The following is a 25,206-nucleotide window of genomic DNA, read 5'->3' as shown; positions in this document are numbered from 1 at the left end:
AAATGCATACCGAATCTGACATTCGCCGAATGTTCTTTTCCAAGTATTGATGCGTCAAGTACACCGAATCATTATTTTGAAAATAAATGTGTACGACATGCAAACTTTGTTCGTTAGTAGATCTTTTCATTATGAAATGGCAAAAACAAATTGAACATAACGTAATTGACAGCTGTCAAAAAACTCAACTCCGAAAAAAGTATTGCCAGATTTAAAAAACCACTCGTCTAAAAAAATACTTGTTAATATTATTAAGAAATTGCTTTGAAAACAACAAACTACACTCATACCGGATAATACTCTTTACATTCTCTGATTATGACCGTTATATTGTTAGTAAATTTTTATTTTCGAAGAACTAAATGTAAACTTCATTAAAGAGGAAATAGACATATCATAAATTTGATGACAGCAAATATCAAATAAAAACAAAATTAGATCTCTGCCTTAGCCATGATAAGACCTTTAATTGATGAATCAACAAATAAACGCATAAATATTTCTTTAGTTCTGATTGTGTATAAAAGTCATGGCTATGCAGTGCAACCATCATCAATCGTATCGTGTCGATCTTATCATTTCAAGCTTAAAAAGTTCAAGAACCGCAAAAAGTTGTTCAATAAGATTATATTATAATATGTTTAAACATGAATTTTATCCTATCGCAACGCTTATTGCTGTCCTTAGTATTTTCTGTACCAAAGTAATTGGTCATGGAATGCTTTTAGATCCTGTTAGTCGTTCATCTAGATGGCGAGTTGATTCATCAGCCCGGGCCAATTACGATGATAACGGGCTCTTTTGTGGAGGATTCAGTGTAAGTTTTGCAATGGATTTTTATTTTCCCTCATGAGCTTTATTTTTCAGGTAATGTGGGGTAGAAATGGTGGTAAATGTGGATTGTGTGGAGATGATTACAGTAAACCAACACCTCGTCCCAATGAACTGGGTGGAACCTATGGACAGGGAATAATTACCAAACGCTACGTTAATCAATTCCAGGCCGATTTGGGCATACGAATCACGGCAAACCACTTGGGTTTCTTCTACTTCAATATTTGCAACTTGGACGAGTTTGGTGAAGAATCTGAGGCTTGTTTTAACAAAAATCGCGTTCTCTTGGCTGATCGCAGTGATAAGTTGTATATTGGTAGTAAGACCGGATGGGTAAATGCAACAATAATTCTTCCCCCAGGATTAAATTGTAAGCACTGTGTTTTGAGATGGAGCTATCAAGCAGGTAATTTATATGTTGTTTGTAAGGACTTGATGAAAGTTTAAAATATATAACAATAATTTTAATATTAGGTAATAATTGGGGTTATTGCGAAGATGGCAGTGGTGCTACGGGTTGTGGACCGCAGGAGAACTTTAAAGGTTGCTCTGATATAAGTATAATTGCACCACGTTCACGAAACTCAGCTGTGTCAGTGGAACTTTCAGACACAATTTTAAATTCTGTGGAAGATGTTGACGATGCTCCAATAGTTGGAAATATCAATGATGCACTACCAGTTGAGCCTGTTGATGATGCACTAACTGAGCCTGTCGAAGGTTCACCAGTTAAGCCTGCTGGTGAGGCTTAGACTTTTATGTTGGATTCAAATGTGTGTTTTGAAAAAGTACATACTTATGTATATTTGTATTATATGATCACCATTTATGTTTAATAAACGAGTTCAAAAATTGAAATTCTGCTTAATTTTGGGATGCCACCCACACTGGTAACTTCCTATTGTGTCCTTAGCCAAACTGTTAACAGAAGGGACATTCAAATGTGACAATTTATGCAGTGGTATTTTTATAGATTAATACTTCTTAAAAAAAAATCAGTTCGATTTCTCTTGAAATTTTATCAAACTTTTATAAGATTTCATTAAAAGAAACAATTTTGAATTCAATGTCAATTCTTTATTCTGAAAGGCGAAAAAAAGTATTGGGACCGTACCTTCATACGTACACATGCCCACACAAGATCGGTTTATTGAAATAACTTCGGGAAGGGTCCAAATTTTAAATTCGAAAATTCGAAGGATTAGGAAGTTGAAAATATATCTATTTCTTTATGCATATTTTATAAAAATGTTAGAGTAATCCTGACTTTGGAACCTTTACAACTTTGGAACAAAGTACTCTTAGGTTTGTATATTCGTTTTCATACTCACATCCTTCTTCTTCGGTTGTGGAACTGCAACGACAAAATATGATAAGCTCATTAAATACCGACCTCAACCGCATTGTTTAAACAATGGCTTTCAAATGCTTTCAAAACCCTTTCAATGATTGATCCCATCTTTGGGCTGGTGCTCTTGCAATTTACTTGAGCCACTTAGACATTATTGAACGTAGAGCATTTAAATTGATTCGTATATAATAGATCATTGCTTCATATAAGTTGCTTTAGCATCGTCGTACAGTTTCTTGTCTCACGGTTTATGCTTTAGAAGAATAGCCAGCTGCGTTTCTTCTCTTAAACAGTTCAACTTTAATACCTGAGCTTCTAGGAATGCTCAACAGTATGCCAAGCCCGGATATCCGTTCTCGGGCATTGCAATATTCAGGAATTCGAACCCAAAGTGCACCAATATCTTCTTCCCAATGTGCGCTTTAGAGGTGAAGTTAGGTTAAGTGGCTGTCCATGATGGAATCGGCCAGTTTAATGACCCATTGTGATACCACATGAAACTTGAGGCTTCCTCCCAAGCTCAATGGAACCAGTTTGAGTTCATACGAAACGTGAGAGGCTGATTATGCTGATGTGATTTAGATCATTTAGATCGTTAAAGAAGAATTCTCTTAGGTAATTCTTGCGTTTTTGAGCTAAAAGAGGGCATGTGCAGAAAAGACGAAGAACTGTGTCCTCCTCTTCCTCGTCCATACAGCTTCTGTAAAAGTCATTTGAGAATACACCTAGCCGCGTGTCGTCCTTTCCCATTAGACAGTGGCCGGTTATGACAACTATTATCGAGCTTATATGCGATCTGCTTAGAGATAGCAAGCACCTTTATCGCTTGAAATCTAGTGTTGGCCAGATGTTTCTTGTGACCTGACACGTGTATGTTTGCCTTCTTTATAGCGTCTTGCATTATCAACAGTCTATTGGTATGCCAGTATGTGCCAAACGTGATAGGATGGGCTGCACTGTGCCGTTCCTGTCGCGTTCATCTGCCAGTTACCCAGAATGTCTCTATGGCCCGGCACCCAGCAAAGGTGTATATCAAACTATTGTGCGCTCTAGCAACTATGTTTTAATGTGGCTTTTAAATTGATTTGATAACCTTATATTTCTTAAACTACTAAGAATTTTCTAAAATCTCATTCCAGTTTTTGAGAAATCGTTTTTTGTGTATTGTGTACAGCTTGGGGAACATTCGTACAGTCAAAAATGGGGCACATTCGTACGCGTACGAATGCTCCCAATTTAATTTTCTTGCGCAGGTTACAATCTAAAATTAGACTTTCGCATTCTATAGTAAATTGAGGTTGATATTTTATATAAATAATAATTTCTCTCAGAATCATGGTGCGAATATATTAGAAGAAAGGTGCACGAAACGAAGGAGTTGAAGAGGCATCCCTTTAATTAGCAGTTGACGAAAGGACAGTAGTGGAAAGGACTTTGTCTTTTAGAAAAGCTGCAAAAATCAACATTGCAAAGCAGAGTGCAGAAATATAGAAAAGCCCTTTCTGATGATAAACCTGCACGAAATGTTCACTCCAAGTTTACAAGCCTTCAAGTATTTTCATTGCAGGAAGAAGAGCAGTTAAATGGGTATATTATTAATTGCTGCAAAATGCATTACGGAGTCACAACGCAACAAATTCGGAAACTCGCATTTGTATTTGCAAAAGCCTTAAATTTGAAATACCCAACGAAATGGTATGACAACCAAATGGCTGGGTAGATTGGTTACGCAAATATAGAGAACGGAATCCTAATCTTAGCTTGTGGAAGCCTGAGAACACATGCAAGTTCATTCGAATTTACCAAAACGGCTATTGCAGAGTTTTATAAGAACTTGGCTGACGTTATTGAACGACATAATTTTCCTTAACAGAATTTTCAACAATGACGAGACAGGGGTGTCAACTGTCCTGGAAACACCCAAAGTTTTGGCACCAAAAACTTAAAGACAAGGGCAGATTATATCCGCTGAGAGGGACGAACTCGTAACCTTTTGGTGCGATTATTTCTGCAAGCGGAAACATAATCCCCCCACTATTCGTATTCCCACGTGTGCATTACAAAGGTCATTTCCTCGATGGCTCACCCGAAGGAAGCATCGGGGTTTCGAACAGGAGTGGATGGATAAATTCAGATATATTTGATAGTGTGCTAAAACTAATTCAAAAGCACACGCTTAGCTCGAAAGAACATCCGATCCTATTGCTATGCGATAATCATGAAAGCCATGTTTGCTCGAGATAATGGTATGACTTTTTTGACTTTTCCTTCACACACAAGCCATCGCCTATAGCCTTTGGATGTTGGGATTTTTGGGCCGTTTAAGTCTAAGTTAAAAATAATGTTTAATAACTGGCACATTATGAAGCCAGGAAAAACCATTACCAAATACACTATGCCCAAACTCGTTAAATTGGCATTTTTAGAATCTTTTACAGCGAAGAATATTAAAAGTGGATTTTCTAATCCTTTGCTCCAACTGACGTTTTGTCTTCGAATACTTTGAACAATATTCCACCGAACCCAGAAACAAATTCTGTTGTATTAGAACCACAAAATTCTTCATCTTCGCCAGTGACTAATATAAATTTACAGTATCCGCTTGTTCGTTCCAATGATGCTTCTGATTTCTTACCCACATCCTTGCTCCAAGGTCTTCATGAACTAGTCGAAGAATCTACCTAAGGCTTAGACAAAAAAAAATAAAAAAAGAAGAGCAGGATAAAAAAGCAAAAGCTAAAATTATTAAACGTAATTTGGCCGAGGTTAGTTCCAGTCAAAAGAAAAAGGAAATACAAAAAAATGAAAATGTTGATGATTCAGATGATTCCGAAACATCGCAAATAACCTTGCGGGGAAGCTCCACATCGCCGTTTAATGTAGAAAGCGACGACGAGAACGACTATGTTTTAAATAATACGAAAACAAATGTTGAAGTGACCCCGGAAAATATAAAAAATAACTTTTTTATTTTGGTAAAATTTGTCTTCAGGATGTGAAATTACGTGCCCAGTATATGCCTCTTTCAATAAAGCCATATTCGCCCGAGTTGTGTGGCACCGTCTTGTTGAAACTACAAGTTCTCAAAGTCGTATTCTTCAATAGCAGGCAAAAAAAGTCTGTTATCATATGACCATAACACTCCGAATTGACAGCCGTTCCATTGTCGTTTTCGATGAGGTTATGGCCAAAGAGTATAACAAACAGTGAATTTTTGTGGATGTAATGGCCTCTCTTTAATAACTTGAGGATTCTCAGAACACAATTTGTAATTAAAGATTAAATTAATAAAAACTTACCAGAACAATTACAAATCTTTTCAACTTTGTCTCAATCTTTATCGGTGACATTTTTAACTTCCCATAGGAAGTTATTGTAATGGGTCCGATTTGTCAAATTGAAAATTTTGACATTTCTCGACGATTCAAGGTCCCTAGAGTCGAAATAAAAGATTTTTAGAAAGATGTCTGTGCGTGCGTGTGTTTGTACGTCCGTACGTTCGCGACGTTTTTTTCGTCGTCCATAGCTCAAGAACAAGAAGAGATATCGACTTCAAATAAATTTTGTTATACAGATAATAAGGCAGAAAGATGCAGAAAGGGCTCTCAAGAAAATTGCGTGGGTGTTTTTTTTGCCATAGTAGTATTTTTAAAAAAAAGGTGAAAATTTTGGTTAACCCTAAATATCTTACGAACCAAAAACGCTAGAGACTTGAATCAAATTTTATATAATATATTGTAACGTGATACAAAACAGGTATATTTTTGAAAAAAAATCAGTATAACGGTTTTTTTTATAAATCAAAAAAACTAAAAACAAAATTTTTAACCTCCAAAATTTTACGACTGAAATATGATTTCATCTCTAAAACAATTTTGTGCAACGACGAATAATGTTTTTGACATCTGATAAAATTTTGAAAAAAATCTAATTGACAGTTTTTTTTTTTTTTAAATTAAAAACCTAAAAAAAAAAGTATAAAAGTTGCTAAAAATTGATTTTTGACTCAAATATCTTTTCAAAACTCTGAGATATTGGCTTTAATATACTTTTATCTTTTAAAAACTATTGTTGTTAACATTCAGTAAAATTTTGAAAAAAATCGAATTGACGGTTTTTGTACAAAAAAATAAAAACCGAAAAAAGAAATTAACAAAAGTTGGTAAAAATGATTTTCGACTCAAATATCTTTTAAACACTTTGAGATAATAGTTTCTTACTAATTTGTTCTTATAACAAATATTGTTTTCAACATTAGGACAAATTTTGAGAAAAATCGAATTGACAATTTTTTTTACAAAAAATAAAAACCTAAAAAAAATGTATAAAAGTTGGTAAAAATTGATTTTCGACTCAAATATCTTTTCAAAACTCTGAGATATTGATTTTTATTTACTTTTATCTTTCAAAAAATCTTGTTGTCAACATTCAGTAAAATTTTGAAAAAAATCGAATTGACAGTTTTTTTACAAAAAAAAAAACTGAAAAAAAATTAACAAAAGTTGGTAAAAAATTATTTTCGACTCAAATATCTTTTTAAAAAATTTAAATATTGGCTTCAAACTAATTTTATAAGAAATATTGTTTTCAACAGTAGGACAAATTTTTAGAAAAATCGAATTTAAAGTTTTTTTTACAAAAAAATAAAAACCTAAAAAAAATGTATAAAAGTTGGTAAAAATTGATTTTCGACTAAAATATCTTTTCAAAAATTTTTAATATTGGCTTCAAACTAATTTTATCTTATAAGAAATATTGTTTTTAACATTTGGTTAAATTTTTAAAAAAATCGAATTGACTAAAAAAAACTGTAAAAAAACAATACTAAAACTTGTTTACTTTCGGCTCAAATAGCTTTTCAAAAATTAAAAATATTCAAACTTATTTTATTTCACAGAAAATATTGTTTTCAATATTCAGTAATTTTTATATAAAAATCCAACAGTCAGTGTTTTCATAAAAAAATAAAATCTACAAAAAATAGTGCGCAAATTTGGTAAAAATTGATACGAGTACATATAGACAAACTTTTAAGCAAGACAAATCGACAGACGGGATGGGAAGTTATCAGTGTGGGTCGCATCCCAGCCTCTTTTTATTTTTGTAATCTTTGTGGGTGTCCTGCCATAGCACTGGGCAGCTTTGGGCAGCTGAAAAATTAAAACAGATTCGATTGGATGCGACATCTCTCTGTCGCTTAAAAATAGCTAAGTCGTTAAGGTTTACATACATATGTGGCCAGCTCCATACGATTTCATGTGTTCTAATTTGTTTGCGTCGCTCGGTCGCTCGTCGCTCATTACGTGGCCGGACCCTCAGACTTTCAACTGAAAAAAATTCCAGCCTATTCTTTTGAAACCGCAAATTGGATAGTCCGTTACAATATTTGTGTATGAAAGCAATCTTTGACTTTTAATATTTTCTGAAAGAATTTTTAAACTTGAGTATGAATAAAGCTGGTCAATGATTGTTTTTGCATGTTTTAAAAATACATTTTAATCTGCAAAAGAAACAACAAATCAATTTATTTTTTTATTATAATACATTAATGTGTGATTGTCTTTAAAATGTATGTGGTTAGGAGATAAATACAGAACGATCAAAACCGCAGTTATTTAGGTATTTATGATATTTGTCCCCAAACTTCTTTATTTAAGATGACGCATTAAATCTATAGGGTGCTCCATAGATATTTAGCCCTATTCTGCTCTATATCGGGGGAATTTTTCTTGAATTTTCACTAATCATTATTCCGCTATTCATTCGAAGTGAATCTGTGTATGTCGTTAACGTCGGTAATACTGCGCGGTATTCTTCTATTCACGTGAACGCATTAATTCTATACAATTCAAATCCGCATACGAAATGTAGCGGATTTATTCATTTGATGTCTGGTTTGTTAATAATTGTTGTTAGCAAAATGTAAATAAAAACTAATTTTTTGGTTTTAGAAATAATAGATTATTAACATTTTTGGGAAAAGAACAACAACCAAGGAACAATTTTTCTAGCATTTCTCCGAAACTCTCTGTTTGATGATTCTTTTATTTCTCTGCTTAAAATTGGAATAAAATTAAAATATTGTCCATTTCCAAAAATTACACAAATTAAACAATTAGTTCTGTTGATTAAATTCAATTTTTGTATGAATCAAATCAATTTATCCAACATTCTCAAGATTGATTGTTACATGAACAGCTGTTTACGTATGTACCTGTCAAATTGGTTTGGGATAATGTAGTTCACCCGATGGATAGCAGAATGCAAAGGCAGTGTGAAAGGGAATCGAATGGGTGAATCGAATATACGATCCACGTGAACTTTGTCAAATTTGTAACGTTTCTTAGTTTATTTTTTGACTTCGTATAGATTCCGTAGTGTTCTTTTTGGGAAACAGAAAATCGTTAGAAACTAAAAGTGCTTAAAAAAATACCGTTCAGTTCTATTCAGTTAGAATAGATATAGTAAAATTTAAAAAAAATACGTCTTTTAATAAGTTTTAAAGGTTAAAAAATATGGAGTTTGTCGAAATTCTGGTTTCATAATTCTGCTTTCCAAATTAACTTTTTCCATTCTACTTAACGAAATGTTTATTTCTCATATTCCAGGTCTACTAAGTTCAAGAGGTTTAAATTAAGGAAGATATGTTTAAGCTAACTTCAGCAGCTTTCAATTCTCTTAGTGATTTTTAAGCTTTGAAAATTGTACATAAAAAGATACATACGTATTTTGAATAAAAAATCAAAACAAGACAATATTGTATACATTTTTTCTATTTATACTTAGCTAAGTTTATTTATACCACTGCATTTTTAAATAAAATAATGAAAGAGAAAATAAAAATTTACCCTATAGAAGAAGTTTTTCACCTACCCTATGAATGATTTGGATAAAACAAAAACAAAATTAAATCCAACCAACAATGGATTTTTAAACATTTGTCCATATCTATTTCGCGAAGTTGAACAAAAAGTTTCCCTTTCTCTCCCAGCGATAAGACCAAGATAACAATTTGACCAAGCGAAAATGAAACCTAAGTAAAGCACGAAGCTTCGATAAATCCATTGCTTGAAGACAGTCTGCATTTAAATTTAAAGCCTTTAACCATTTTGCTCTAAAATGCTTAAGAACTTAGTTTACTTTAAAGCACTCCTTCCATTTGCCATATTCTTGGTATTGATCAATGAAATTCATGGCCATGGAATGATGCTTGATCCTGTGAGTCGTTCATCTAGATGGCGGTACGATAAGACAGCTCCTATCAACTACGATGATAATGGACTCTTTTGTGGTGGTTTCAATGTAAGTTTTTCTTCAAATTTTACGCATCATTATTTTTCATCTTCAGTATATTATATTTTATTAAAAGGCACAATGGTTTAGAAACAATGGAAAATGTGGACTCTGTGGTGATGGTTTCGATGACCCTAGGCCTAGAGCCAACGAAATAGGAGGAAAGTACGGCCAAGGTGTTATAACAAAAGTTTATTCTCCATCCCAAAATGCCAAATTGGGAATAAAGATAACTACCAACCATTTGGGATTCTTTTATTTTCACATTTGCAATTTGGATAAATTCAAACAAGAATCTGAAGACTGTTTTAGTGCCAATAAAATCAAATTTGACGATGGAAGTTTAAAGATGTATATTGGGACAAAGTCTGGGATGATTTATCCAACCATTGTCTTGCCAAAAGGCCTTACTTGTAAGCATTGTGTATTGAGATGGAACTATCAAGCTGGTAAGTAAATGCCGAATCTTTTTGAACCCTTCGCCTTGTATTATTAATTATTTATTTTTAATATGCAGGCAATAACTGGGGACCTTGTGGTAATGGGACGTCAGCCTTGGGTTGTGGACCACAAGAAAACTTTAAAGGATGTTCGGATATAAGCATTACAAAACAATCCTCAAAGACCTATACAAAAGCTCAAAAGAACTTTGATTTTTATAAATCTGTTTGGAAGAACTACATCTATAATATTGAATCTGAATTTAAAGAGGAACAACAGAAACTTGATGTTTTTGAACAAAACTTAAATCGACACATTTTTAGAGAATCCGAAGAACACGAAGAGTCAGTCCCCGTTTATATAGATAATCATCAGTTGTACAAGTTTGAAGATGGAGCAGATTATATTGTTTCTGATTCTGACGAAATTCAGGAAAGAATCCCAGAGGTGGTAGAAGCACATCAATCTGACAAAGACATAAAGCTAGATTTCTATGATTTTGAAACTGAACAATTATTTAACAATGCAATTGACGATAGTTATTATGACTTAGAATAATATTTAACTAAGTTCAATGTGCTTTAAGAAAATTAATTTAAGATTAAAACAAAAAAAAAAAAAATATTAAAAAGTGAATATACAAATAAAGATATTGATTCATAACGTATTCATTTTAACAACAGTTAAGGTAAAGGGTTTTAAAAGTAGAGCTAATTATGTGTGTGTGTACTCCATATATTCTTAAGGTTTTGCTACATATGCGGAAATAATTAAAGAAGTTGTCTTTTGTTGGAAACATATCTGAATATAATTATATGAATACTATCTGGTTTACCCGGCTTCATCCGGGAGATATTCAACTATTTTATTTTAAAAAAATGAGGATGGTAAAACTACTATTTTCTTATATTGTATCTTTTTTATTTATTAATTTATATATTATCTCTGTATATATATCTTCAAACTCGGGTATTGACAAGTTCTCATTCTTTATTGTGTTAACATATTCAGCATCATTAGGTTCTGGAGCTGAAATAAACAATACAAAATTGAACAAGTTAATGAATGATCATAATAAAAAATATACAGCATCTGTAAACAAAATTTATATAATGTAGGTACTAGCACCTGTAGCTCAAAAGTGACACACCTCAAAAAACACAAATTTTGAGTATTTGTATGCACAAAATTCCTAAATCATGCTCTTTTCAGTCTTGTGCTAACGCCAGCGCGATCAATACGTGTATTAGTTATCTGAGACGAATAATATATACAATTAAAAAAAAAAAAAAATCTTCATTAAAACGCGTAAATGATCACTTGGATGATGACGATTTCGTCAATCCAAGCAAAAAATTACTTTCAAGGGATCTCAATCATTTTCATTTAATATGAATGAATGAAAGGTGTCCAAAAAAACAATGTTACTTCCAATGTAAAAAAGCCAGAATCAATTCCACCTATAGTGATTCTAAAAACTAAAAGTGAAGTGATAAGATTATTACTACAATCAATGCAAATCGAAGACTATTTTCTTAAAAATATCTTTTCGGGGCAAAAAGTAATGTGTCTTTCACTTGAATCATATGAAAAAATTTTGATTGAACTCAAAAAGAAAAACTATGAGTTTTATACATTTCAAAAAAAAAACATAATAGACCATTTAAGGTAGTGCTTTCGGGTCTCGATCTTTACCCTAGTGAAACACTTAAGAATGAACTAATTTCTCGAGTTATCCAATGTAACGACGTAAAACCTACCACTGTGCAGACATTTACTAATTATGTAAGTTACAAATATATAATTTATATTGAACGTGGTTCAATTAAACTAAGTGATCTTAAAAAACAACATCCAACCATCTTAAAAATGATAGTCAAATGGGACTACAAAAGACATTATCCAAACAAAGTTAAATAAATAAAAATAAATTGGGTGGCGCAACAGTCCTTTGAGAACCAGGGCCTAGTGACTTACAACTCTCAACCATTCCTGTGTGCGAGTAATGTTGTCAGGAATGGAGGGGACCTACAGTTTATATGCCGAATCCGAACGGCTAATTTGAGAAAGCACTTTTTCAAGACAGGAGTTACTCTTGGAGAATTTGTCAATTCCTCGCAAGAGGCAGTACCCGTGAAAAGACTTTAGATGGCATAGGCAGGGATCGAACCCAAGACCTCTGGCATGACAGTCCAACGCACTAACCATCATGCCACGGGTACTACTAAAACCAAACAAAGTTACTCAATGCTATAAATGCCAGATGTTCGGCCATGGAGAGAAGTATTGCAATGTAAAAACGTTTTGTCCTAACTTTACTGGGAATCATAAACTTGATGATTGTGATAAACCTAACATCAGTAAATGTGCAAATTGTAATGGAGATCATAAGGCTAACGATCCAATTTGTAAAATGCGCTCAGATTTCTTCGAAATTAGAAAACAAATTGAAAATCGAAACAACTCTAAACCACATAATTTACACAAGAGCGGCTCAGTCTCTCAAACAAATCGTCAAATTTTCTCTTTGAGTGACTTTCCTTCTCTTCCAACGGACCAACATAAAAACAAAGCTAGAAGTAGAACATTTTTAATACAGACTCCTACAGAATCAGAAGCTGTGCCAGTACAACAACAACAACATTATAGTAACAAGAATGACCAGTGTAACTATAAACAAAATGATTTATTTTCTCCAAATGAACTTATGTCGTTACTTAATGAAATGATGCCAAAACTTAATCTATGTAAATCAAAAGCTGACCAATTTAATGTTATAACTATGTTAGCATTAAAATATGTATACAATCAAAATGTTTAATAAGAACCTTAAGATAATAACTTGGAACGCAAGAGGCGTTCGCAAAAAAAAATTTGAATTGTTTGATTTCTTGATTCGCAACAATGTTGACATAGCTTTGCTTACAGAAACATGGCTTAAGCCTGAAATAAATTTAACTCATATAAATTACAACTGCTATAGACGTGATAGGGAAAGTGACATGGGAGGAGGAGTAGCAATTTTGGCAAAAAAAGAAATTTGTCAACAAATAGCAGGAACATTGAACTTAGAAATTATTGAATGTGTTGGGATAAGGGTACAAATAAGCGAAAGTATATCTCTTGATATATTTTCCGTTTATTTTCCTGGTAAAAATACTAATTCGGAAAAAACCATGTTTAAAAAAGATATTTTAAAGCTGATGCCTATCAAAGATAATGTTTTGATAAGTGGCGATCTTTACTCCAGACATCAGTCGTGGAACTGCTTAAGGGCAAATTCTTGGGGTAATATTTTGAACGATATTATGACTACACAGAATAATAGTTATTTAATAAGCCCTGTAAACCCTACATACACTGCCAATCACTAGAATGAGGCCACATATTTTTCAACCGATTTTCGGTCCGATACCTGTTGGAATTTGTTTAACCCGGAAAATTTTACTACTTGAGAGTAGGTACATATTTTCTTAAAACAAAGTGATACAATTATAGGGTTAATTAGAAAAGACCGTTGGAATTTCCCTACATTAATGAATGAGCTACCTAAAAAGGATACAAAAAAGTGAGTCACTAGGATGAGGCCATTGCGAATATTTTGTTGTAGAAGTTCAGATCAGCAATTTTTTTCAAAATTTGGGTTACAATATCTAAGAACGTTTTACAAATAACTATTTTTATTAAATTTCAACTACAAATGGGTTCCGGAAAGACGTTGACAGTAGCAGAAAGAGGACAAATCGATGCTTTCAAGGAAATGGGACTCTCAAGCCGAGAAATAGCAAGGAAGCTGAACAGAAGAAAGACAGTTGTAAACAACTATCTTGCTGATCCTCAAAACTATGGAAAAAACCAAAAAGGACGCACAGCCCAAGCAATAACATCCCGAGAAAAGCGGTTAATTTTACGTATTGCTTCAAATTCTACTCAATCAGCTACTAAAATAAGGTCCAAAAGCGGAGTATCAGCCAGTATTTCGACAGTCCGAAGGATAATAAGAAAAGATGGTACTATCCAGAGAAGAAAACTCAAAAAGAAACCTGTTCTAAAGCAAGTACACAAGGAGCTGCGAATGAACTTTGCAACAGTTTATTAAAGCGGTAGACAATTTGAAGACAAGGACTCCTTAATTGAAGCTATCCGTGATGCCTGGGAAGAGATTTCACTTGACTATTTAAAAAAAACTTTATGATTCCATTCCAAACCGTCTAATAGAGGTCATATCGAAAAATGGGGGGCATACTCATTATTAATTGAGAAAAACTTAATAAATAAATGTTTGAAAACCAAAAAAATTTTATAAGATTTTTCATGTGGCCTCATCCAAGTGACGCACTTTTTCATACTGTTTTTAAGTAGCTCTTTAATTAATGTAGGGAAATTCCAACTGTTTTTTCTATTTAACCCCTTAATTTTATTACTTTTTTAAAGAAAATATCTACCTACTCAAATGTAGTAAATTTTTATTGGTACGAAATTTCCAGCAGGTATAAAGAACGAAAATCGGTTGAAAAATATGTGGCCTCATCCTAGTGATTGGCAGTGTATATATACCAACTGACGCAAACAAAAATCCATCAGTTTTGGATTTCTTTTTTTACAAACAGAAATGATTCTTTTACTCAACCTATCACACTCACAGCCTTAAGTTCAGATCATTTACCAGTGCAGACATTATCTACAGGCACAACTTCTATGTTTAACTTGCAAAAAAGATATGTATTCTCTGCTGCTAATTGCAATCTGTATAGGGCACATGTTTCAAATAATATCGACACACAAAATTTATCGTTAAATGAAATTAATCATACATATCAAATTGATATGTACTTACAAAACTTTGTCGACATTATTAATGATGCAGTTGATAAATCTGTTCCTCAAAGAACTCTTAAGAACAACTCAGATATTCCTTTACCCAGCAATATTCTAGTTCTCATACGTTTAAGAAACACAGCTAGAAGATGCTGGATAAGATATAGAAAGACCTATTATAGTGATATGGTTTCGAAACAAAATAAGCAAATTAAAAATGAAATCCGTATCCATAGAAATAGAAGGTGAAATGTATTGCTTTCTTCTTTTAAAAAGGGGTCCAAACCATTTTGGAAAGTAAGTAAAGTTATTTCCAAAAAGCATTCAAACATTCCAGCGCTTTATAATGGTGATGTTAAAGTTTACAACCAAGATGAAAAGTTGAATTTACTTGCATCTTGCTTTCATAAAAACATTTTAATTACTGCTCACTTGAGTGATGATAAAACAATTTCCACAGTGAAAGAGTATATTAATGAAATAGATTTAACAGAATCGCCCCTTGAAAGAAGGTACCTTACAACACCTACTAAAGTCCGAGACATAATTAGAACAACTAAAACTAATAAAGCCGTTGGAATTGACAAGATACGAAGCAAATATCTTAAGGAACTTCCAAGGAAGGGGTTCATTTTTTTTAACTTTTATATTAAATGCATGCTTAACTTTAAACTATTTTCCAAATCAATTTAAAAAAGCAAAAGTAGTTGCCATACCAAAACCTGGAAAACCCAAAACAAATCCATTTAGCTATCGGCCAATTAGTTTGATTAGCAATGTATGTAAGATTTTAGAAAAAGTAGTTAAAAACTATTTAGTTAAACACATAGCAGAAAATTAAGTACTGCCAAAACAACAATTTGGCTTTCGATCGGGACATAGTACAAATCATCAAGTTGTTAGATTAAAAAATCATATAAAAAAAGGCAGTTTTGGGTCCTATTCTTTTCAATATTTTTGTGTCATATTTTATGGTCACATGTAACAATACACATTGGGCAATGTTTGCAGATGATACTGCAATATACTCTACCAATGTAAACCCTGTTAATATTATGTCTTCATTGCAAACATCACTTAAAGAGATTGAAATCTATTTTAAGAAATGGAAAAATTAAAGCCAATGCTACTAAGTCTCAAGCCGTTTTCTTTACACGTCGCAGGAAAAGCAGTTATTTACCATCAACTTGAATTAAATTTTATAATACCAATATACAGTGGGAAAGTCAATGTAAATACTTGGGTATAACATTGAATAAAAAGTTAACTTTTCAAAAACATACTATAGATACCATAAACAAAATCAATATGTATATTAGAATACTTTACTCATTTATTAGAAAACAAACTCATTTTATATAAAAAAAAAAATCTTTCAACCTATCTTATTTTACGGTGTTCCTGTCTGGTAATCGTATCGCGCGACCTGTCATAAAAACAAATTACAAATATTACAAAATAAAGTACTTAAAATTATTCTTAAATTACCTAAACGATTTTCAACATTGAAATTACATGAGAAAACTAATGTCAACCTTGTTTCTAACGCTTCTTTAAAATATGTATCAGATTTTATGTATAAATGTCAATTCTCGGACAACAGTCTAATAAATGACCTATGTGCAATTTAGATTATAAGTATTACATAAGGGTTTTGTTTTGTATAAATTTCCCTTAATTTAATATTATAAAAATTAATCTATTTTGTATTGTATACAAATGTATTAAAACTGAAAAGAACAAAATGTTAAGTTCTAAAACTCTTAAGAATGTAAGTTAAATGTAAGACTTTTGTACCTTAATCTACAATAAATAAATGAATGAAATGCCCTTTTTGTTACATTTTTCGATTGTATTTTGAGTTATGACACTTTTGCTGTTTAAATTTTATAAATACAGTAATTAAAGGAGATTTACAATGCATTCAATGAGTCGTGACGGATTAATGGTGCTAATGACAACATACAATTTAAAATTTACTATTTAAATAAAAACAAAGTTAATTTGTAAAAATGGCATTTTTCTTGCGATGATTTCTTATTTTATCTCCTGACTCGTTAAGGCCAACATTGTCAAAAAAACGTAGTTTTCAAGGTTTCCAAAAATAGGTTGACGCGGATAATATTTCAAATGAGTTTCATGGTCTATTTGATTTTGTAAAGTTAAGATTTATCTTATCTCCAAAAATCGTTTTCGCCCCTTGTGAAAAACTAAAGCTTTTTAATTATGTCACTTTTGAACTCTATGTACCTACGATGTGATTATTGAGAAACAAATGTACCTATTTCAAAACTGTCACAACTAAAAATTTTTGGAACTAAAGTCGCTGAATTTTTTTAATGAAAAAATCACGAAAAATGTCATAACTCAAAAACTGGAATTTTCGTGCTTTAAGATGTAAAATTGATGATGGTTATTATGTATGGTTGTACAAAAGTGTATTTCCTTTTATAAATACTGATTATTTCATAAATTTCCTGTTTAGATGCTCGTAAAATGGTTTTTCTGCTCTACTGAAAAACGAAGATTTTTGAGTTGTGAAACTTTTGTTCTACATACATACATACTCGTATGTACATATGCGAGAAATAAAATTAAATGTACATAATACTTACAAAAGTCTATATTTTGCATACATAATATGTTTCTTTCTTTTAGAATGACAACTTCGGGTGTATTGGATCTCTTTTCAATCGCCCTCAAGGTATTTTCTGCGTAGCAGAATTTTGTGTATATTTTTCCCCTTTTTCCAATTCTGTAATATTCCGCCTTTTAAGTTGGAAAGCGGATTAAAATCTCGTTTTCAAGTCTGTAGCTGCATTTTAGTGATAAATGCAATTCGTTTTCCAACAAATAATTGCAAATAGCATTTATCAATGATTGCCGATGCGCTTCAAAAAGTTTTTTTTATTTTCAGCATAATATTGGATCAATGTCGATGTTTTTTTATTGGTGTGCAATATATTTGGCAATGTGGTTGAGATTTCGAACGGCTCGGGGGAACTGCAATAACGAGAACTGCTTTGCATTGATAGTGTTGGCTCTGAAGCCAGCGCTCTGGAACAATCGGGTGTTTCATCAATTTCGATTAATTTTGAAATTAAGTTGTTTGTCTTACGCCACTCCATTAGTTAGGCACCGTATGAATTTTAAAATATATATATTATTTAAAAGAAAGAAATTTTAATATTATGTGTATGTATTTATACTTAACTGAGTAAACGGGTACCAGCCAACAGGAACCAATTATTTTGTACGCTATTTAAAATGTCTGCTTGAAATGTCTTAAATTGTTCATAATTGTTTAGAATGTTTAACACTTTTTATAAATTTTCAGTAATATTTTATAATTTCGATTCACAAACGTTAACAAAAAATATCAATCTTAGAAAAATCAAAAATCAAAAATCAAAAATCACTTTACACTTGACTCGACTACGACCATCCACTTCGAATATCAGATTTAAAATGAAATCGTCAGAGAAATCCTGCATCATAAATTCGGAATAACAGTTATTATTTTTGTTTGAAAGAAGAAATACATACATTCTAAGAAAAAATACTTAAAAATATGAACTTTTATGCATTTCGCACATTAAAAATATGCACGGATTCTTAAAGTTTAAGAATATATTCTTAAACGTTGGAAAAAAATTGAATTTTGTACTTAAAAAGCCAGAACTGATTCCTAGATTTTAAGAATAAATTCTTAATATCAAATGCAGGTGGAGAATAACTTTAAAATATTCGTTATTTTTCGATCAATGAAAAAATTCATACATTTTAAGAAAAAATATTTTAAAATATGAACTAATATGAATTTTGTACATTTAAAAATATGCACGGATTCTTATAGGTTATGAATATTTTCTTAAACTTTGGAAAAATATGAAAAATGCTATAACAGTAAATAAAAAGTTGGATAACGGTAAAATGTTTGTAATTTTTTCGATTAATAAAAAAATGCATTGCATTCGTATATTCTAAGAAAAAAAAAAACTCAAAAAGTACTAAGAAAAACTTTTTCCTAAACTTGAAAATAAAGAAAAAGTTTGTATTTTATGGTTTATAATTTTTAAAATGTATTCTTCAATTTAGAATTTATGAAAGTCTATAGTTCAAAGTGATATTAATAAAACCAGATTGCCGTTCAATTGAACATTTTCCAAAAAACAGTAACAGTACATTTTGAGTAAATGTCGTTCCGAAAATAGATTTTTTCACTTTTTCTGATGAAGTTTTTTTTCGTTCATCAGAAAAGTGGAAACATTTAATTTTCAAAATTATTTTAACTCAAACTGTTTGACTGTTTTTTCATATACATACCTTATACCTACATACATTTATACATAATTTAACTATAAAGTTATAAAGGTATGTGAGTTTTAATACCCAGACTATGCAGAATATGAATTTTACAATACATAGGTAACTCTTAAAAAAAACTACTCAGCCTCTTCAAATCCAAGCGCATTAAAAGTTTTGAAAAATAGTTATTTATTACGTTTTTCAATTGTTGATAATATCGTTATTGATAATTTTTTTTTTAAATTACTGGTATAGCGAAATTTCATATCGAATTCAAAATAGAATTTGAATTAGTTGGAATAATAAGGCATTTTGCTATAATCCTGCCGCAATTAAACAAAAAATATTTACATACTCACTATTTTAAACAAAAATTATTTTGCTATATTTTCAAAGATAAAATGAAAGGAAATGGATTAAACTAACTGTAGGGAGTGAACTATCAGAAAAACAAATTGGAGATACATATTTCTTCCATTTTAAGAATTTAAAGTTCGATTTAGTTTGAAATATGAATATAGGTAGGTATATGTACATAAATAATGTCGCTGGGTTTTCCTAAAGAATAAATGAAAATAATTAAAATGTTCGTATGTTTTTAGAGAAATAAAAATATACATACATTTTGAGTAAAGGTTTTTAAAATATAAAATTTAAGTAATTATTCTCAATTTCTATGCATAGTTACATACATTTGATATATAAATTTTAAACTTGGGAGAAATGAATTTCGTTCATCAAAAGGATGTACAGATTCTAGATTTAATGAAAAATTCCTTAAACCTGTTTAAAAGTTAAAAAACGGTAAAATGTCAGTAAGTTTTTCAATTAATGTAAAAATTTAAAAAATTTATGAAAGAATACTTAAAACCTCAAGGAACATTTTTTAAGAAAACTGATTTCTAAATTTTATGAATTATTCTTAAAACCACACTTTTTTTTAAAGAATTCATTCTTAAATTTAATGAATATTCCTTAAAAATTAATAATTTCGGTTTAAGAACGAGATTCACAGTTTTTAAGAATAATAATTTGTTCAGTGTAAGTACCTTAGAATTACGGAGTAGCCAATGTTGTTGTTAGTCCACTGCGACGAAGCTTTGAGCTATTTGTTTACTAAATATGTCAAGAGGTGTAAGGTAGAGCAAGGTGTCCAGTGCTGCAGACGGGGTCGTTCGAAGCGATTCGCTTATACATAGGCAGGCTGAATGTTGGACTTTATTTAACTTATCCCTGTTTATACCTTTCTCTAAAGCAGTACTGCCACACCGTACGTTAAAATCGGTCTGATTACCGATGTGTATAGCCAATGCGTGATTCTGGGGTGTGAACCCCATTTATTACCAATAGCTTTTTTGCAAGAAAAGAGAGCTACAGTAGCTTTTTTGACTCTTTCCTGTACGTTGCGTTTCCAATTTAGTTTTTTGTCTAAGACAAGACCCAGGTATTTAGCCTCGTCTGAGAATTTTAATTGGATTCCTTTAATATAGGGAGGGTTGACAAATGGAATTTTGTATCTCCTCGAAAATAAGTCTACACCGGACAGCCTAAAGTATTAGTCTGTCCAAGGCATTTTTTAAGAGTTCTTTTAGGATGTTAAGATGCTTTCCTGAAACTGCTATAGCAACGTCCGCTTCGTCCGCATAAGCTATCACTCTGAAACCCTTCGCATCCAGACTAGTTAGGATTTCATTCACCACTAGGTTCCAGAGGAGAGGGGCTAAAACACCGCCTTGAGGTGTCCCTCTACTAACGAATTGCTACTAGAAGAGTTGCCCAGTTTTGAGTTAATTATTCTGCTAGTAAGCATTAAATGAATTAACTCCCGAAGCGAACTCTCTACATTTAGAGATGTCAGTGCAGATGTGATTGCAGATGTGTCCGCGTTGTTAAAGGCGCCTTCGATGTCAAGAAAAGCAACCAAAGTGAACTCTTTATGATGGAGGGAATATTCGATGGTGCGTACTAAAGTGTGTAACGCTGTTTCCACCGATTTACCTTTACAGTAGGCATGTTGAGACGAAGACAGAAGTCTTGTATCGATACGTGCCCTTAAATGGATATCAATCAATCTTTCCAGGGTCTTAAGAAGGAACGATGATAGACTTATTAGTCGTAGATCTTAAGGATTGACTTGGTAAAAATATTAAATTTTAACTTTATATAAATTATTTTGTTTTATTTTTGAAAAAAAAAATGATTTTCACAACTTTTAATTTGGTTGATATATCTCGACGCGTTTCGGATATTTGTCACCATCGGGCGTATAATTGACTTATAATTGAGTCAATTATACGCCCGATGATGGATGACAAATTATAATTGAGTCAATTATACGCCCGATGATGGATGACAAATTAAAAGTTGTGAAAATTAGTGTTTTTCAAAAATAAAACAAAATAATATATATAAAGTTAAAATTTAATATTCGTTTTTGTATATTATTGAACCACAACCGGAGACAACCACATCATTTCAAGCTTCAAAAGTTCAAGAACCGTAAAAAGTTGTTCAATAAGAGTATATTATAATATGTTTAAACATGAATTTTATCCTATCGCAACGCTTATTGCAGTCCTTAATATTTTCTGTACCAAGGTAATTGGTCATGGAATGCTTTTAGTTCCTGTTAGTCGTTCATCTAGGTGGCGATATGATGAATCAGCCCCGAAAAATATCGAAGATTCCATGCTCAATTGTGGAGGAGCCGATGTAAGTTTTGCAACTAATTTTTATTTTATCTTTACATTCCTCATGAGCTTTATTTTCCAGGTAATGTGGGGTACTAATGCTGGTGAATGTGGATTGTGTGGAGATGATTACAGTTTACCAACACCTCGTCCCAATGAACTGGGTGGAACCTTTGGAGAGGGAGTAATTACCAAACAGTACGTTAATGAATCCCAGGTCGAATTGGGCATACAAGTCATCGTAAACCAAATGGGTTTCTTCTACTTCGATATTTGCAACTTGGACGAGTTTCATGAAGAATCTGAGGATTGTTTTAAGGAAAATCCCATTCTATTGGCTGATGGCAGTGATAAGTTTTATGTTGAAGAAAAGGTCGGAAGGTTAAATGTACAAATAATGTTTCCTCCAGAATTAGATTGTATGCACTGTGTTTTGAGATGGAACTATCAAGCAGGTAATTTATATGTTGTTTGTAAGGAATTGATGAAAGTTTAAAATAAATAACAATAATTTCAATTTTAGGAAATAATTGGGGTAAATGTGAAGATGGCAGTCTTGGTTTGGGTTGTGGACCGCATCAGGAGAACTATAAAGGTTGTTCTGATATAAGTATATTGACTGAGACTGAGCTTGAGGCTTAGACTTACATGTTAGATTCATATGTGTGTTTTAAAAATGTACATATTATAAGTACATACTTATGTATATTTGTATTATGTGATAACCATTTATGTTTAATAAACGAGTTCAAAAATTGAAATGCTGCTTAATTTTGGGATACCACCCACACTGGTAACTTCCTATTGTGTCCTAAGTCAAACTGTTAACAGAAGAGACATTCAAATGTTCCAAATTTATGCAGTGGTATTTTTGTAGATTAATGGTTAGGTTAGGTTATAGTGGCTGTCCAAGATGGAACGGACACACTTAGGCCAGTTTAATGGCCCATTGTGATACCACATGAATCTTGAGGCTTCCTCCTAAGCTCAATGGAACCAGTTAGAGTCCCTTACGAAACGTGAGAGGCTGATTATACCGATATGATTTAGATCGTTTAGATCGTTAAAGAAGAATTCTCCTAGGTAATTCTTGCGTTTTCGAGCTAGAGCAGGGCATGTGCAGAGAAGATGAAGAACCGTTTCTTCTTCTTCCTCGTCCATACAGCTTCTGCAAAAGTCATTTGAGAATACGCCTAGTCTCGTGGCGTGCTTTCCTATTAGACAGTGTCCGGTTATGACACCTATTATCGAGCTTATATGCGATCTGCTTAGAGAGAGCAAGCACCTTGAACGTTTTAAATCCAGTGTTGGCCAGATGTTTTTTGTGGCTTGACACGTGGAGATGTTGTTCCACCTGGTGCCTGCCCTCCTCGCAGCGTCTTGCATTAGCAACAGTTTACAAGTAGCGATTGGTATGCCAGTACTTGCCAAACGTGGTAGGATGGACTGTACTGTACCGTTCCTGGCGAGTTCATCTGCCTTACAGTTACCTGGAATGTCTCTATGGCCCGGCACCCAGCAAAGGTGAATATTAAACTGTTGCGCCATCTCCATTAGAGATGATCGACAGTTATGCACTGTTATAGAGTTTGTAGAGGCCGAGTCCAGAGATTTGATAGCGGCCTGGCTGTCGGAGAAAATACGGATATCAGATGATCACGTTTTCTTTGAGCCAAGACAAGACTTCCTTAATCGCCAAAAGTTCCGCCTGGAACACGCTACAATGATTGGGATGGCGGAATGAGAGACTTAATTTCAGTCGTTCAGAGTACACACCACCACCAACCCCTACTTTGGTCTTTTAGCCATCTGTGTAAAAGTGGATTGACTCATCCTCCAAGAATGTCCTATCCTCCCAAAAGGATCTGGTAGGTATAGAAATCTGGAAGTTTCTGTCGAATTGTAGTTGGGGGATGGTGTAGTCTGTGTGCTTTAGAACTGGTTCTAAGTACCTTAGAATTACGGAGTGGCCAATGTTGTTGTTAGTCCACTGCGACGAAGCATTGAGGCGAATAGCAGAGCTTGCCGCTATTTGTTTACTAAATATGTCAAGAGGTGTAAGGTAGAGCAATGTGTCCAGTGCCGCAGACGGGGTCGTGCGAAGCGATCCGCTTATACATACATAGGCAGGCTGAATGTTGGACTTTATTTAGCTTATCCCTGTTTATATCTTTCTCTAAAACAGTCCACCATACTCCCACACCGTACGTTAAAATCGGTCTGATTAGCGATGTGTATAGCCAATGCGTGATTCTGAGTTGTAAACCCCATTTATTACCAATAGCTTTTTTGCAAGAAAAGAGAACTACAGTAGCTTTTTTGACTCTTTCCTGTACGTTGCGTTTCCAATTTAGTTTTTTGTCTAAGACAAGACCCAGGTATTTAGCCTCGTCTGAGAATTTTAATTGGATTCCTTTAATATAGGGAGGGTTGACAAATGGAATTTTGTATCTCCTCGAAAATAAGTCTACACCGGACAGCCTAAAGTATTAGTCTGTCCAAGGCATTTTTTAAGAGTTCTTTTAGGATGTTAAGATGCTTTCCTGAAACTGCTATAGCAACGTCCGCTTCGTCCGCATAAGCTATCACTCTGAAACCCTTCGCATCCAGACTAGTTAGGATTTCATTCACCACTAGGTTCCAGAGGAGAGGGGCTAAAACACCGCCTTGAGGTGTCCCTCTACTAACGAATTGCTACTAGAAGAGTTGCCCAGTTTTGAGTTAATTATTCTGCTAGTAAGCATTAAATGAATTAACTCCCGAAGCGAACTCTCTACATTTAGAGATGTTAGTGCAGATGTGTCCACGTTGTTAAAGGCACCTTCGATGTCAAGGAAAGCAACCATAGTGAACTCTTTATGATGGAGGTGCGTACTAAAGTGTGTAACGCTGTTTCCACCGATTTACCTTTACAGTAGGCATGTTGAGACGAAGACGGAAGTCTTGTATCGATACGTGCCCTTATATGGATATTAATCAATCTTTCCAAGGTCTTAAGAAGGAATGATGATAGACTTATAGGTCGTACATCTTTAGGATTGACTTGGGAGCATTTACCTGCTTTAGGTATAAAAACAACTTTAACTTCTCTCCATGCCGAGGGAACATGGACCAGGTAATGACAGCTGGTAAAAATTGCCCCAAGATGGTAATTTCATGAGAGAAATTTTTCGATTGGCTCATTTCATATTTGGTCTACATATTAGGAAATGTATAAACAACAAAACACTGTTTTTTTATAATAATATTTTATTATTAACCATTTTAAGTTCTAAATTGTTTTGCTGTGCCTTTTACATAGATATAATTGCAAAATATTCGCAATATTTAATAATTACAGCTATTTAAAAGTTTTAACTAAATGAAAAATATTTACTTTTTTTTCTTTATATTGTTATAATTTTATTTGTTTAATTTACTTATATTTTATGCTTTATGCTTTTGTTTAAAATATTTCTAAGAACAATTTAA

At 32.7% G+C, this 25,206-nt stretch overlaps 3 protein-coding genes and 1 long non-coding RNA gene across 4 annotated transcripts; 3 read left to right on the top strand and 1 right to left on the bottom strand.

The window, feature by feature from the left end:
- Positions 1–538: 538 nt before the first annotated feature.
- Positions 539–1,692, top strand: LOC129941079 (uncharacterized). Its single transcript, XM_056049621.1, has 3 exons — positions 539–817; positions 868–1,240; positions 1,309–1,692. Exons 1-3 carry the CDS (start codon positions 638–640, stop codon positions 1,584–1,586), a joined length of 831 nt encoding a protein of 276 aa, XP_055905596.1. The 5' UTR covers positions 539–637; the 3' UTR covers positions 1,587–1,692.
- A 5,365-nt stretch (positions 1,693–7,057) lies between these two features.
- LOC129943318 (uncharacterized) lies at positions 7,058–21,213 on the bottom strand. Its single transcript, XR_008781209.1, has 3 exons — positions 20,095–21,213; positions 7,416–7,607; positions 7,058–7,335 (listed from the first exon to the last, which is right to left on the bottom strand). It is a non-coding gene; the product is annotated as an uncharacterized LOC129943318 (long non-coding RNA).
- LOC129943316 (uncharacterized) lies at positions 9,266–10,715 on the top strand. Its single transcript, XM_056052659.1, has 3 exons — positions 9,266–9,487; positions 9,555–9,927; positions 9,996–10,715. The coding sequence occupies exons 1-3, from the start codon at positions 9,305–9,307 to the stop codon at positions 10,475–10,477; spliced, it is 1,038 nt and encodes a 345-aa protein (XP_055908634.1). The 5' UTR covers positions 9,266–9,304; the 3' UTR covers positions 10,478–10,715.
- A 264-nt stretch (positions 21,214–21,477) lies between the features above and the next one.
- On the top strand, positions 21,478–22,496 carry LOC129941900 (uncharacterized). Its single transcript, XM_056050670.1, has 3 exons — positions 21,478–21,757; positions 21,818–22,190; positions 22,259–22,496. The coding sequence occupies exons 1-3, from the start codon at positions 21,578–21,580 to the stop codon at positions 22,375–22,377; spliced, it is 672 nt and encodes a 223-aa protein (XP_055906645.1). The 5' UTR covers positions 21,478–21,577; the 3' UTR covers positions 22,378–22,496.
- The last annotated feature ends 2,710 nt before the right edge of the window (positions 22,497–25,206 follow it).

The sequence above is a fragment of the Eupeodes corollae genome, chromosome 1 (assembly GCF_945859685.1).
Source record: "Eupeodes corollae chromosome 1, idEupCoro1.1, whole genome shotgun sequence".
NCBI classification, from domain to species: domain Eukaryota; kingdom Metazoa; phylum Arthropoda; class Insecta; order Diptera; family Syrphidae; genus Eupeodes; species Eupeodes corollae.
This window is presented reverse-complemented; position numbering and strand designations above follow the sequence as displayed.